This window comes from Cajanus cajan, chromosome 3, assembly GCF_000230855.2.
Source record: "Cajanus cajan strain Asha chromosome 3, NIPB_CcT2T_4, whole genome shotgun sequence".
Classification (NCBI taxonomy): Eukaryota; Viridiplantae; Streptophyta; class Magnoliopsida; order Fabales; family Fabaceae; genus Cajanus; species Cajanus cajan.
Genome location: NC_138519.1, coordinates 69,466,632 through 69,481,563, shown reverse-complemented (window position 1 = coordinate 69,481,563; position 14,932 = coordinate 69,466,632). Strand labels below are relative to the sequence as shown.

At 29.9% G+C, this 14,932-nt stretch overlaps 1 protein-coding gene across 2 annotated transcripts; it reads left to right on the top strand.

Moving 5' to 3' along the window:
• Window positions 1-5,406: 5,406 nt before the first annotated feature.
• LOC109798218 (NAC domain-containing protein 73) lies at window positions 5,407-9,399 on the top strand. 2 transcript variants are annotated; one of them, XM_020358440.3, is made up of 4 exons: window positions 5,409-5,913; window positions 6,055-6,298; window positions 6,433-6,622; window positions 8,446-9,399. In XM_020358440.3, the coding sequence occupies exons 2-4, from the start codon at window positions 6,128-6,130 to the stop codon at window positions 9,054-9,056; spliced, it is 972 nt and encodes a 323-aa protein (XP_020214029.1). In that variant the 5' UTR covers window positions 5,409-5,913; window positions 6,055-6,127; the 3' UTR covers window positions 9,057-9,399. The 2 variants fall into 2 exon arrangements, with proteins under 2 accessions (XP_082927292.1, XP_020214029.1); XM_083071166.1 differs by having other exon boundaries at window positions 5,407-6,298.
• Window positions 9,400-14,932: the final 5,533 nt, after the last annotated feature.

Here is a 14,932-nt window from a genome sequence, read left to right as displayed (position 1 = left end):
TGAACTCTTTACCCTTACATGATTGGAAATTTGATTTTTATTGATGAAAAATTCTATTTTTTTTATAATTACTGTATATGTATGTTGGGGTAGAGGGTGTCACACCAAACATGGTTTGAATGGCATCAGACGTGAGGAGAGAGAAACATCTCTAATTTATTGACGTTGGATCCAAGGGTTAAGTGGTGCCTAATACGGCCAAGACATAACACTCTCTACCTAGACGATGTCGAGCACTAGTATGGTGACGTCGGACGTGAGTCAGGCATAGACTCCTTGCCTAAAATGAGATCGGACGTGGATTTTGGCCACGTCAAGCGGAGAGCAACATGGGCTCTCTGTCTCATCCATGTCAAGCACGAGAAGTTTGGCATCAGACATGAGTGAGTTAGAGACTCTTTGCCTCATTTCACGTTAGGCACGAAAAAAGTGGCATATCGAGTGCGAACTATCCTTTAAATATTTGTTGTTTGTGTTGTTAAAAGTTGAATAAGTATAGGTTTGTGGAATCTATGATATGTTATATGATGATTAAGTTGTGTTTTATATTATATGTTGATACCTGATGTTGAATCTTTATACCTTGGTGTAATAAATTGTATAAACTGATTAAATGGTTGAAAGTTGAGTTGAGTTGTATGTGGTTCATAAGTTGAGTAGCTATGATGAGAATGAATTGGCATCGAAGTTTTATTGTGTTGATTAACTTAGGACTAGAGGAAAAGTTATTTTTTTTAAGTTGTATATTCCATTGTGAAGATATTGTGTTGTGGTGGTCCGAGAGCCTAGTTTTTTAAAAATCTTTCTTGAGAAGTTGATCCTATAAGTGGATAATTGAGTCTTTTCTAGGGTCTTAGTTGATGCAATATGTGAGTTAAGTTAATGCATACTGACTATAAGTGACGATTGTTGATCTATATGTAAGTAAAGTTGAGACATACGAATATAAACCGACCAAATTAGGGTAAGGATAAGGTTAGGGGTTAAAATCCCTAATTAAGTATAGGAAAAACATAGTATTTAGAGGGTAATTGACAGAATATTCTCATAGGTAGCTTAATTATGCTAACTAATGCTATGATAAACTCACATCCAAGTTATTCTACACTAATTGGAATATTAGACTTCCTACTTTAAGTGGTGAAATCTGAGAAATCATGTTATATGAATTTTTATCCAAATTATTTGTTGATCTAGCTGGATTTATAAAAGATCGGGTTGTTGGTTCGATAAGGTCAAACTACTTGGACTACTCACTTGTGTTGTATGAGATCTCTTAGTTGAAATATATGATGACGCATATGATTGTTATGTTGTGCATTTGATGTGTTGACTAAGTTGTGTTGTTCATATGTTATGTTGATTTATCATGAATTGCATTGAGGTGTTGTTGTTGTGTTGTTTAAGTTAAAGAAGATGTTGTATTATGTTGAAAAGTCTTAAGTTGATATTGTGTGGAATTAAGTCGAGTTGTTTATGTTAATATTATAGTTTTTACTTCTATACTGATTATGTTGATTTCTTTAAATTATAGCTTACTCTTACATGTTTTAATGTAGTTAAATTGTGATAATCATATTTGATACGAGAGCAAAGTAGAGATAAGTTATTTGATGAAGTCCTTTGGAGATCAAGTTGTTTGGCAATGATGATTTTGGGTTACCTTGAAGTGACTAGCCTAATAGTTGTTAATTGTTGTTAATTTGACTGAGAACTTAGATTTATATATTACAGTTTTTGGTATATATATAGTATATACACATGTAATTGTGAAGTATTTCAGTTGTTGGTACAAATTTTATACATACATATATATTATTACTTGTATATCTAGGAATGACATGATGTATATTAATTTTATATAGAAATATGTATCTTTTTCCGTTACTAATTGTGAACTATTACGTGTAGGAATTTGACGAGTTTTTACAAAATATTTTTTTTTTTGTTTGTAAAGTGTATCCCATATTTTAAGAGTTTTATTTATTTATTTATTTACAGCAATGTCTTATGACTTGTTGACAATTATGAGAGAGGGAAGGGAGAGAAGGAAACAAAATGTGAAATAAGATGAATGATTTGATAAATAAAGCTAAAGATTATAAATATAAAAAAATGTCGTAAAATATAATTTTGTATAAATAGTATAAAATTACCTTAAATAATCATATCCCATAATCTATAAAGGAAATATCAAGAAGCATGTCTTATGTATTTTAATAGTCCTTAAAGCATTATTTTCTCATTGATCTCAAGTGCAATTACTCATGGACAAGGGGTTGTCGCAATATTAGAAGAAAAAAATTACTAGCAACATATTTTTTATTATCAAATAAAATTTATTACTAATCGCAAAATATGGTGTGTCTAACATTTTTTTTTTAATTTTTTTTATTAAGTTTTATATTTAATTTTCAATAATTTAATAAAAACTGTATTGTTGTTGCTCCTCCTTGTACAAGGGCGCATTTTCAATTTTACAGCTCAACCGTTCAACATATCGATTAGGGGTGGGTATATGGACTTGAGTCCGCGGACCGGTCCATAAGTCCGCGGACTTCACGGATAACGGGCCCATTTTTTTTAATCCGTATAATCATACGGACTTTTTAGGTCCGACCCGTTTAGTCCGCGGATTTTACGGATTTAATCCGCGAGCCCGCGGATTACCCGTTTAAATGTAGACTCAAATTTTATTATTGAAGATGCTTGATTATATTTGATAGATATAATTGGACTTACAAATATTTTATGTTTGTTTTTAAGATATTAATTAAGACTTTGATGTTTTAAGGTATTTAGACTTTGATGTACTTGGATTTACAAATGTTTTATATTTGTTTGGTTGTGTATTAAGACTTTTAAAGTTTTAAGGTAGTAAGGCTTTAATATTTGGTTAATAATTGGTATGCTTGGACTTTAAATTTTAAAGGCATTGAGACTTAAATATTTCTATTAGAAATTTAGAATGTGTAAATTTTGTTATTTAAGACTTTGATTTATTATTTACAATGTTTGATGTTATTATTAGAAGTATATTTATATCATTTTATATGTTTTTTTTTCCTCATGTTTTCATAGGTTAAATAAAAGGAAAAGAAATTCAAAATCTGAGTCAATATTCATTTAAACAATTTAGATTTAATTGGGCCCGCGGATTTATCCGTTTATTCGCGGGCTTCACGGGCCGGATACAAACTTGAAGATTTAAGTCCATTTATTTCGCGGACCGAATTTATCCGGCCCGTTAAAAATGCGGACTTCGTGGACCGGGCCTTAAACGGGCCGGACCGGTTCGCATACCCACCCCTAATATCGATGCTAATTTTTCATAGCCATTAATTAAAATTTACCCCGAATTAATCTATGGCTACAACGCAAGGTGTTATAATTCGTCCTATATCTAGGAATCTAATGTAACTAACGAAATTCTCCTGGTAATGCTTAAACTTTAACCCAAACCTTTATTTAACTATACAAATCAAGCTTTATTCTTTAATTTTACATCCATTGCATTTATTATTATTTTTTTTAGCCCGGAAAATAAGGATTTTTTTCTGCCAGGAAAAGGTCTTCAAAAGAGCTGGCATTTAAATCCATGAAAATGGTTGGTTCGATTATAGATCGGTAAAAACTTATTCAATTTCTTTCCCGTGGTTCAGAATTTAATTCCTGCCTTGTTAATACAAAATAAATCATAAATAATTAAGGTTTTTCTTAATTTGTTGTATTGTGAGAATTTCTTACTACTCTACTCCATCCATTTCATCATTTTTGTGTACACAAATTTTAAGACATTTTTACTCTTATGATAGCTGCACAATTATTTTTTTGATGGATGATAATTTAGTAATTTCACTTAATTAATTTAAATAAAAATTATTATTTTCTAAAAATAAATTACAACATAAGCACTTTATAACCTCCACATTCCACAACACTAATAAAGTATGAAGTACGTTTTTTTTCACTAATAAATATTATGTTAATACAATATTAATTACATCTTTTTCATCTATACTCTCAATAATATCATGTGAATATAAGTTTTAGTATTAAATTATTTTTAGTAAAAAAATATTAATCATAAGATTAATTTTTTGAAATTACTATTTTTTTTATTTTTTCTTTATTTTTTCTTCATCTATAATAAGACACTTATTTTGAAATAGTGAGAATATATATATTTATGGTAGCAAAGATAATGAAAAGACAAAACGAAGCATGAAACTTAATTAATAGGTAAATTTCATCTTATTATGAATCCAATTTCAACATGTCAACATTAGGTAACACTTGAAAATGACATATTTATGACTTGTCTATTTGACCTGAACACAAATGCTTATATTTAGAAAATGGACCCTAATTTACGTGGAGTTACTATATATGTACTGTCCAAACATTCATGCCATATCTCGTATTCCGGTCGATCAATTGCACATATCACGTTTTGGTATAAAGTTTTCTTGTTCTCCTTTTTTCACTGCGTCTTTCCCTCTTTCTCCAAACAAACAAACCTTATCTACAGAAACTGTAAGACAAGTGAACATGTTTAAAGGCTCCAAGTGATCACGCCCTTATACGTGTATACATATCTGGGAAAACAACATTGCAAAAAAGCCCTAAAAAACCAAATACGAACAAAATCATATGCTGGAGCTTAATACCTAAGTTTCGTATTGCGTAGCTTCTTTGAGAAGCTGAAAAAGACGTGTCGGTTGGTTTATATAGAAAATAAAATGAAAAAAAATCACAATTCTTAATGAAGGGTTATGCTAATCTGTGTTTGTGTCTTTTCTCCGTACCGGTTACTTCGATACTCAAAAGTCAAAACCATTAGCATCATTCCACATCATGTAAATTTCAAAGGGAACTGATAAAAACGCCACAATGTGTGGCAGCAGTGAAAATGTTCAACATCTTTAGCACCAAGCGTCACACACCAGATTATAATCACTTGTTATTTATAAATTAATTTTAAGATGTTAACTGATTGTCACATTCATACTTGGACCCCAAACCATGTAAGATCAACAAAATTACGTTGAAAAAGCACGAAGATTCGGTCTTAAATCTTAATTGTTGAAAATTTGAAGAATATTATACCCCTTGTGTATGAAATTTGGAAAGAATTTCGTTGAACATAGAACATATTATTTTACTTGCAATAGCATGGAAGGAACGTGTAGGGAGCGTGTATGTGCGCGAGTGTGAAAGAAAAAAGAGAGAGAGATCCGTTACTTAAGATAAGAAGTCTACGTGAAGAAAGGGGTTAAAATTGGGTATATATATACAGTGTTTTTGTTGGTTGGTGCAAAGATATATACATTAATCATAAACGTATTCTTTATGTTACATTCTTTGTCGGTTCGTATGTACATGTCTGATGTTTGTGAAATTTTTACATAGCTTTAAGGACACTCTAATTTGACACTGCAGCTGAACTCCTAACACGCACACATGCTCTTGCTAAAAAGGTGAAACGTCCTAAGAAGAATCAGGTTGCCCCATCTCCACTCTTACCCACCACCGTTTTCTACTTTTTTTTTTTTTTGTACTTGTTTAGGGTTCATATAATTTTTTTTTCCTTAGCCAATCTAATTAATCTCTCATGTATAATAATAAGAACCTTTTAACCCCCTAAGCCAAGCGTATATATATATACGGGGACACAAGCAAACTTGGCGTCCAAGCATCCTTTTCTATATGTAGAACCCACTTTTGAGTCCCACCTTTCTTTTATCGGTTATACCCTTTGCCCCTCTCACTCTCTCTCTTTCTATGAACAAGTTGGCCAGTGCAAACAGTTTACACAACCAAACCTAGCTAGTTCAATCATACATAGATAGAGAATACATGTAGAGGAAGGAATACTAGTAGAATTGATTACTCCTACACCAAAAACAAGAGGTGATTCGAGAAAAACGTGTTTCGAAAGAGACAAGGCTTCGAGCTTTACCTTTTCCTTTTTTTCCTCCTTAATTCTATGCTATTCTTTTTGTGTTTACCTTCTTTTTTTCTTTTTTTTTTCCTTGCTGGTTATATTATTAGGAAGGTGATATTGTAGGGAGGTGTAAAAGAAATAAAGGATCTGGTTAGGGATATGTGGGCATAGGAGAAAGAGATGACATGGTGCAATGAGTCAGATGAAGAGAGGGGAATTGGAGTGGTCACACCCACTATTACTCCAACAACAACTAATAACACTCTTGTTAGTGTTACTGACCCAAAACCAACCGAAATTCGAACCATAAATTGTCCCTCGTGTGGCCATAACATTGAATTCCAAGATCAGGTACTGAAGAAGATCTAGGTTTTCATCATTCACCACCACATGTTTGTGTTTTTTATTTTATAAAATTATTAACCTTTCCTTTGTTTATGTATACTCTTAAAACTATCATTATTTTTTTTTTGTTTCTTCATTAGAGTGGAATCAATGAGTTGCCGGGGTTACCATCTGGGGTGAAGTTCGATCCGAATGATCAGGAGATATTAGAGCATTTGGAAGCAAAGGTACTGTCTGATATGCCAAAGCTTCATCCCCTTATTGATGAGTTCATACCAACGCTTGAGGGCGAGAACGGGATTTGTTATACGCACCCAGAAAAGCTTCCAGGTACGTCTTTCATATTTTATTTTGCTTTTCAACTATTTTTTTTATTTATTAATTTTGCCAGGTTTTATGGTTTGAAACAAGGTTTTAAATCAAAAATAAAATCATTCATTCACTTTCTCTTCTATTTCACTTCTATCTTATTTTTCTCTATCTTATATTTTTTTCATCATGTTAATCATAATATTTATTACTTTCTCTTTCTGACTACCTTAATTTATTTTTTCCTATGTCTCTCCTCTATCCATCCCAATAAATTTTTTTTTTTTTTGGGTGATGTTAATTAGCACCGGGTGTAATTAGTCCTAAAGCTATTTGTTTGGGTGTCAGCAATGGATTGGAGTCTCAAGTCGGGCATAAGTTGTGCTCAATTTAACTTTATTTATTTATTTTTTTTTATTAACAATGAATCTTTTTCCTATAAAAAAAATGCGATGGAAGTTACGGTTTCATTGCTATTTTTTTATATTATAGATAATGCATGTAATCGTAAAAACTCCAAAAACCTTGATATTATAAGTTTATAACTGCAATTGGGGTTGCCCACGGTTTTTCAAATTAAAGCTTGGTTTGGAAATACCGTTTGATGCATAGGTTATACTTATTATCGAAGTTCTAAATTTTGGGAGACATCAAATTGATGTGTTGCATGAAACATGCAAGGTTTTAGGTAGTGATGAAAATAAGTTTGCTGAAAGAAATTAGTGCAGTTGAAAACGACTCCAAACCATTTATAGTCTCTACAAATGAAAAATAATAAACATTATAACAATCTGCTGTTGGTTAATTTTAAAATTCTATACTTGCTGTGGAAGGGATTCTCTAAAAGTTAAATGATACGCCTAGGGGAGCGGGAGGTTATTTTGTTAAAATTAGGGAAGAAAATGAACAGATATTTTACCTTTCCAATAAATAATGTCTCATCTTTTGATTCGTTTTTCTTGAATTTATAATTAACGTAGCAACTAAAAGTTTCTGCCCATTGGAGTTATGTGTCACTCTGTCCAAAAGGAAACTAAGAAATCAATGGGAGAAGTAATCACATTCACACCTATTAACCAACTCGTTCAAGTATGTTACAAGAAAAAAAATACTTTATTAGTGTTGTCAATTTAACTACCAAACTCAATGGTGGCATCTCATCTTACATTTAGCTAGCCATGTAGGAAGTGAATGTATATGCTCGCCCTTAATCTTGGGCAATAATTCTTTCCAACATATTTTTTTTTTATTATTGTATTATAATGGGTAAATTTATATAAGTCTCACTGGCTAAATGGATTATGAGACCAATACACATCATTTAGTAGATCACTTATAATTTGGAATTGAAATCACATGCATGTCTCCTCTTTTTTATCCCTCTTGAAAAATGACGTTTGATTAAAATGTAACACCCTTTTCTTATTGTTAGTCTTTTATGCTAATGCGTCATTTTTTTATATTTATAATTAGGGGATAAAATTAACGGGGCAAGAAAGAAAGGGGAACAAGTGATTTTGATTTTAATTATTTTATGGAGGTTAATAAAGATCAAAAGGGAAAAAGAAAAAAGAACTAACCTAAATCTTCGAGAAGCAATTTAGCTTTTCATATCTTCACCTAAAAGCCACTAATATGTACTTAATCTAAAGATTGCAATCTGCATGCATCTTACTTCATGCACGTGGAAGAAAGATTTTGGGACACAAACAACCACCTTTTCCTATTTATACGTTGACATCACGAGTCCGTACCTCTCCCTCTCTCCATTATTTTGTGTGTCCAATATATTTTTCCTTAACAAAAGATACATACATGAAACATTATTCCGTGAAGAATTGCAGGTGTAGGCAAAGATGGACAGATTCGCCACTTCTTTCACAGGCCATCTAAAGCATACACAACCGGAACAAGGAAAAGAAGAAAGGTTCACACTGATGAAGAAGGAAGCGAGACAAGATGGCACAAAACAGGAAAAACTAGACCAGTTTTCGTTGGTGGTGCTGTGAAGGGTTTCAAAAAGATACTGGTTCTCTACACCAACTATGGGAGGCAAAAGAAGCCCGAGAAGACCAACTGGGTGATGCATCAATACCACCTTGGAAGCAACGAAGAAGAGAAAGATGGGGAATTAGTGGTTTCAAAGGTGTTCTACCAAACACAACCTCGACAATGTGGTAATAGTTCCATCACAAAGCAGGATCCTTATGATGAAGAAAGATTGACTAACCCAAGTGTCGTCCATGATCAAGACAATATAATAATACCTAAAAATAATGCAGCTCTTATGGACTACTACAATAATCCTTTCTTAAATTATGAGCATGTGGGTGGTCGTAACAATAATATGGAAACTTCACCTCAACTTATTCCAAATTTGGTTGTGCAAGGTGATACCTCTTCTTTCATTCGATTAGCAATGGATGCAACCAAAGCCAGGTTGGACAGAAAATAGCTCCATCAAAATTAAACTTTGTTGGTAGAACATATATATATAGTGACAATGACCATATGTTCATGTTGATGTTTTTTTTTATTACTATATATATATATATAATATAATATACCATGTATTTATTCTATATATGTGGGATAAGGTGGAAGCTAAAGATAAGACTGGCTTCCATATAAATATATACGGTTGAATTTGAGAGGTGATACGGCGTCGTTCCAGTACTGTGGTTTTATCTTAAGTTTAATGTACAGGTAAACTTGTAAAATCGTTCACATGTGATGTGATCCTGTGTCAAACAAACTATACTGTTTTCATAGTTTTAATTTTGTAGAAACTTCTTTTATTCCCTTACCTTTTTTTTTTTTTAACCTTCCCTGAATAAATAAAATGCATTTTACTGTAAAGAAAAAAATATTGATTTGTTTGCTATTTGTATATTTTTTGTTTTTGGAATATATCGCATATTTATTAAAATTATCTTTTTTTATTTTTACTGAGAAAATAAATACGTAATTTTAGTTTAAAAAAGGAAAAGGATTTGGGAAAAATTATTCTTGGACTCAAAAAAGACGGTTCTTTACTATTACGTATAATAAAATAAAAAAATCAAAGTTATGCAGTTATATAGAAAATATATGTGATAAAAGCTACTTTTTTAAGAATAATTCTTTTAAGGATCAATCTCCTAACCAATTGTATTACCAAAATTTAAAAAACTTGTCATTTCCTATTTTATTTCGCGCAACATTCATAAATCAATCATGTTTCTATGCCTATACACTAATAAATTAATATCGCATATGTGTCCGTAAAATATGCTTAAAAGGCAAGTGTATATTGCGACAGTTACAAAGGATAGGAGTTCAAATACCATACATAAAAGACTAATTTGTGATACTTTTTAGAAGGAATTTATATATAGTCTAGGATGACCAATTAAAAGGGTTGTTGCAAGTAGTTAAAATATATATAAAAAAAATTCCTTTTAGATTGATAAAGTAAATTAAAAGTCTAATGCAATCTTATGAAATCAATATTTGTAAGGTGAAAGTTACTTTCTATTTATATATTATTTAATATCTTATCTCTAGTCACTTGAGTTTTTCTTAATATACTCTCTTACATCCAACATTATTAGACTTAATATGTGAATAAATGATGAGTAATCATTTTTAATGATCTAGGATAGGTGAGACTTAAATTTTTTCAATACACTTCCTCATGTCCAAAATTATTAGGCTTGGTGTGTGTATAAATAATTTTAGAGTGAATCTAAATAGTTTTAATACCATCTTAAAATAGGTTAAGAGTCTAATTCAACTTTACAAAATTAACTTATAAGATGAGAGTTGTCTCTCAATTATATACTATTTAATTGTCTTACTTCTAATTAATATGAAACTTGAATTTTTTTCGATAATAAGAAAAACACAAGCTTACATTTTTTTTCTTATGCTTTGAATCACTTTTCCTTTGATTTAATGAAACCCTCAACTAGTCACTAATTTGACAATTTTCCAATCTTTATATTATTCACTATTATTGATCATAAACTATAAATATGTCTTTAATTTAATAATTAAATTACTAGTTGTTCATTTAATAATTTAATTCAACAAAGGATGAAGAACAATCGAAAATTCAAACTATGGAAAGTTTGGTGTGTAGTTTGTATGTTTTGTAACCATGAACGTAACTATTTATAGGTCCACCAACTAATCATGATATGATACACAATTAACTAGATGATTCAAAAACATGTAAAGAGTGTTAAGTTCTCAATAACAATACACATTAGGTAACAAGATAAATCAAAATGAAAAGAAACAGAATAATAATCTATTTATCTATTTTTTATTTATAATATAAAAGTCAAACAACATATTATTAAGCTAATACGTCATTATACTCTTAAATCTCAAATGTTTCATATCAGCATATTTGTTGGTGTGTCAACTTCTCTATATTTCTATCTTCTATTATAATTTTCCTTTACTCTTTATATAATTATATCTTTCTCATATGTGGTTTATTCAATTCATTACTCACTCTTCTATTTATTGTCTAATTTCTATATTGTGGAGAAAAGAGGAACACTAGAAGGAGATGTCAAATAATGTTACTCAAAAACTATCACTTATCATAGTGTAATGAAGTAGTAACCATGACACATATAAAATAGCAGACGAAGTAAAAAATGAGCTTAAGGATTTATATGAGTTCATTTCAACCACTAAAATTATGTCCAATTTTTTATTCAACCAAATAAAGTTTTACTATTTTGTCAAAGACAAGTATTCTTTATCAAGTCACTTATAGTTTAACCATTAGAATTCTTTGAATTTCCTTTTCAAGTAATTTACGCAAGTATTATTTTCTCACAAAGCCTCTTCAGACTTCAACACCTAGTATTCTTTTACAGTTAAGTCTCTACAAGCTCGAACGATAAATATTCTTTTACAGACAAACCTCTTTAAGTTCAAACCCAATAACTTAGAGTTAATAAGATTTACAAAGTTGTTTCGTCTCCCTATCAAAATGTGATACAACAAATTAAGTACAAATGCTTTTTATAGAAAGAAAGAATGCAATTTTTACAATGATCGATCTCACTTTCTTCTAATCTTCAATCTTCCTTTTTATATAGTTTTAGTGCAGAAGATTGTTAAAAGTTCTTGAGCTTCTCTATTATGGCTTGCTTCGTCTATTTTCACGATTTACTTTTGGGAGAGAAGTGTCTACTGGTGTAATAAATTCTTGCACTAAATGCTTTCACAAAATTGTCACTTCTTATTTGATCAAAAAAGTTACTTATCACCTTTTGGCACCAAGTAGATAGAATCATGTGTGTGTTAAGACATTGTAGACTTGTAGTGGTTAAATAGCATTTGGTTACAACTTTTCGTGTTTGTAGAGATTTGTTTGTCCTTTTTCTGACGTAAAACATGTCTTTCTTTTCTTTTAGTAGAACACATTTGATTTATGGTTTAGGATTTAGGTAGAACCATGTGTGTGTTAGGACGTTGTAGTAGTGAAATAGCTTTTGGCTACAACTTTTCGTGTTTGCAAAGATTTGTTTGTCATTTTCTGACGCAAAGCATGTTTCTCTTTCCTTTTTGTAGAACATTAGTACCAAGTAAACATTTTTAAATTTGATTTGTTAAGGAATTGTTCATATGTATTCAGTATATGATTTATAGATCGTAAATAATAAAGATTTAATGCATATCTCTTTTAATGACTAATGGTTCATCTTATTCTTTAATAGATTTGTCTTGGTGAACATATCGTCTTATAGAAAGTTTTGTCTTACTAGGTGAATTTCATCTTAGAGAAAAATTCATCTTAATCATTTCAAAAACTTTATATTATTGATCAAAAACTTCTATATTTGTTAATAACAAAACTCTAGATCAAGGAAATCTAACATTGTCTTTTGACTTAACACATATCACTACAATCGTTACCAAAATTGGAAGGTAATATTTATTGTTCATCTTTTTTTTCTCAATTTTTTTCCATACATAATTTTGAATTTGATAACTTGTTTTTCATGTCAATGTCTCTACAATTCTATTTTCTATTACATCTCTTCCTTACTTTCTGTATTACATCTTCATACTCTATCCATTCTATTTTTCACCCCTTTGTTTAATTTACATCTCACATTGCAATCTTTATTAAAAATTGAAAGTATTACTTTTTTTTTCCTCTTTTTTAATCATTATCATTTTTTTATTTCTAATTTGAGATTTGATAACTTATTGTATAAGAAAAAGAATCACAAATTAAAAAATCATAGTACTTTTTATGTGAAATTGAGTTTCAAATATTTTGTTTTAGTGGGTACGACTACTTTCTCTCTCTCTCTTTCTCTCTCTTTTTAACTATTAACAATTTTTTTCAATTTTAATTTGGAATTTGATAACTTATTTTGTGTGAGAAGAAGAATTACAAATTAGAAAATTATAACACTTTCTATGTAAAATTAAGTTTCAAATATTTATAGAATTTGATTATAGAGCATTGGAGTTTGGAAATATAGGAGAAAGATTCAAAATAATATGGAAGTAATGTAATTTTGTATTTGTCCTTATAGTTTGCATACATTATCAAGTCCTGAAATAGGCAATTTTTTAGAAAATCAAGACAATTTCTCCTAATTAATGAGAGATGAATATGCACATTATCCAAGCTTTACTATTATTGATAAACTTGTACATTATTTTTTTATTGTTGAAATTTGACCTGTGCAATGTGTGAGAATAAATTTTTTTTATAACATTGGTTTTAAATTTACAATTTTGATTATTACATATTTTTGGCATGCCAATATGCTTGATTATAGAGCATTGGGATTTGGAAATATTGAAGGAAGATTCAAAAGAATATAAAATTCATGCGATTTTGGCATTTACTATTATTATAGTTTGCTAACATTATAAAGTCTTGAAATAGAAAACTTTGAAGAAAATCAAGACAACAATTTTTCTTAAATCAATTGGAATGAGAGATGAGTATGCATATTTTCCTTCAATGGTTAATATCTGATTCTTTTATTATTTAAATTTCTTCAACAAATTATGGTAATTAAATAGACCAACTTATTTTTTTTCCCTTTTATATAAAGCACACACACGCACAAAATTATAGTTTGTTTTCTAACCAATTAAAGGTCAAATGATTTTTTAATATTTTTTGCTCCATTCTTTAACTTTCACTTCTTGAAAGTGATCTCAAATCGAAGAAGTTTTCTTTCTCTTAGCCTGTTGAATAACATTTTCATTGTTCTCAACATTTGCTTCTTCATATGCTTGTATTCCTTCATTTACCACTCAATTGTTGGTGTTCCATCATCTATACTTGCAACTAAACCAATGATATGACTAGCAAACATCTATACGATAACCAATTAATTAAAATTTAGAAATAATCAAATTAGAAGTTTACAAATAATAAGGAATGAACATTGAGACACTAAGTGAAAAAAGGCATTGTAAATATAATGATGACTAGATATGTTATACAAAGAAAAGTGCCGGAGTGCATAACTAGACGACAAAACATTAGAAATTAGAAATCAAAAGGTTAGAAACTTACCTCTTGTATACGTACTCACCCTTGAGGCAGAAAGAGAAGAAAAATTCACTGAACTACAAAATAACAAAACCATCGAATTATTTTTAACAGTTGAGATTGAAGATTGATAGTGAAACAAGAGGATAAAGATAATGGAAAACCATTTTTTTTTGTAGGCAAAAAATTAAAAATCTATGAATAAGAGTTAGAACTTTACCTATTATTCCTATTGCTATTAGTGCAGTGAAGTTTTTGGATTCTCTTTTTCTGTGCAACAATGCTTAAGAGCTGAGAGTGAGACAAAAAAAGAAGGATAAAAGTCATTTAGTAAAAGTTGTGCTTCAGGACTTAGAATGAGGCAAGAAAAAAAATCATGGATTTTTTTAGTTCCTGTAGGAAAAAAAGTAGAAATGAATAAATAAAAAAGATTTTAGAATTTTACTTCTTGTTCCTATTGTTGTTGGTGCAGTGTGATGTTTTTCTGTTCTTTTCTTCTCTGCAATAACGTTTGAGGCCTGAGGGAGAGACAAAAAGGAAGGGTAAAAGTTTTTCTATAAAAATTGTGTTTGAGGATTGAGTGAAATAAAAGGAAGGGTAAAGGTTATTTAGTAACGATTCTGTTTTTGAGTTGAAACAAAAAGAAGACTAGAGGCCTTTCAACAAAAGCAAGTGAACAAAAGTCCAAACATGTTAAAACATTTAAATGTTTTTCAAATGTTTAAAACTTTTGGACATTTTTTAAATTATAGTATATAATTATTATTATTAACTTATAAGTTATAACTAAGAAATTTAAC

Bases quoted from the DNA above. Each gene is read 5' to 3' on its own strand.
- LOC109798218 (XM_083071166.1), top strand. From the start codon at position 6,128: ATGACATGGTGCAATGAGTCAGATGAAGAGAGGGGAATTGGAGTGGTC. The intron at 6,299-6,432 runs GTACTGAAGAAG...TTTCTTCATTAG, and splicing joins ACATTGAATTCCAAGATCAG to AGTGGAATCAATGAGTTGCC. The intron at 6,623-8,445 runs GTACGTCTTTCA...GAAGAATTGCAG, and splicing joins GCACCCAGAAAAGCTTCCAG to GTGTAGGCAAAGATGGACAG.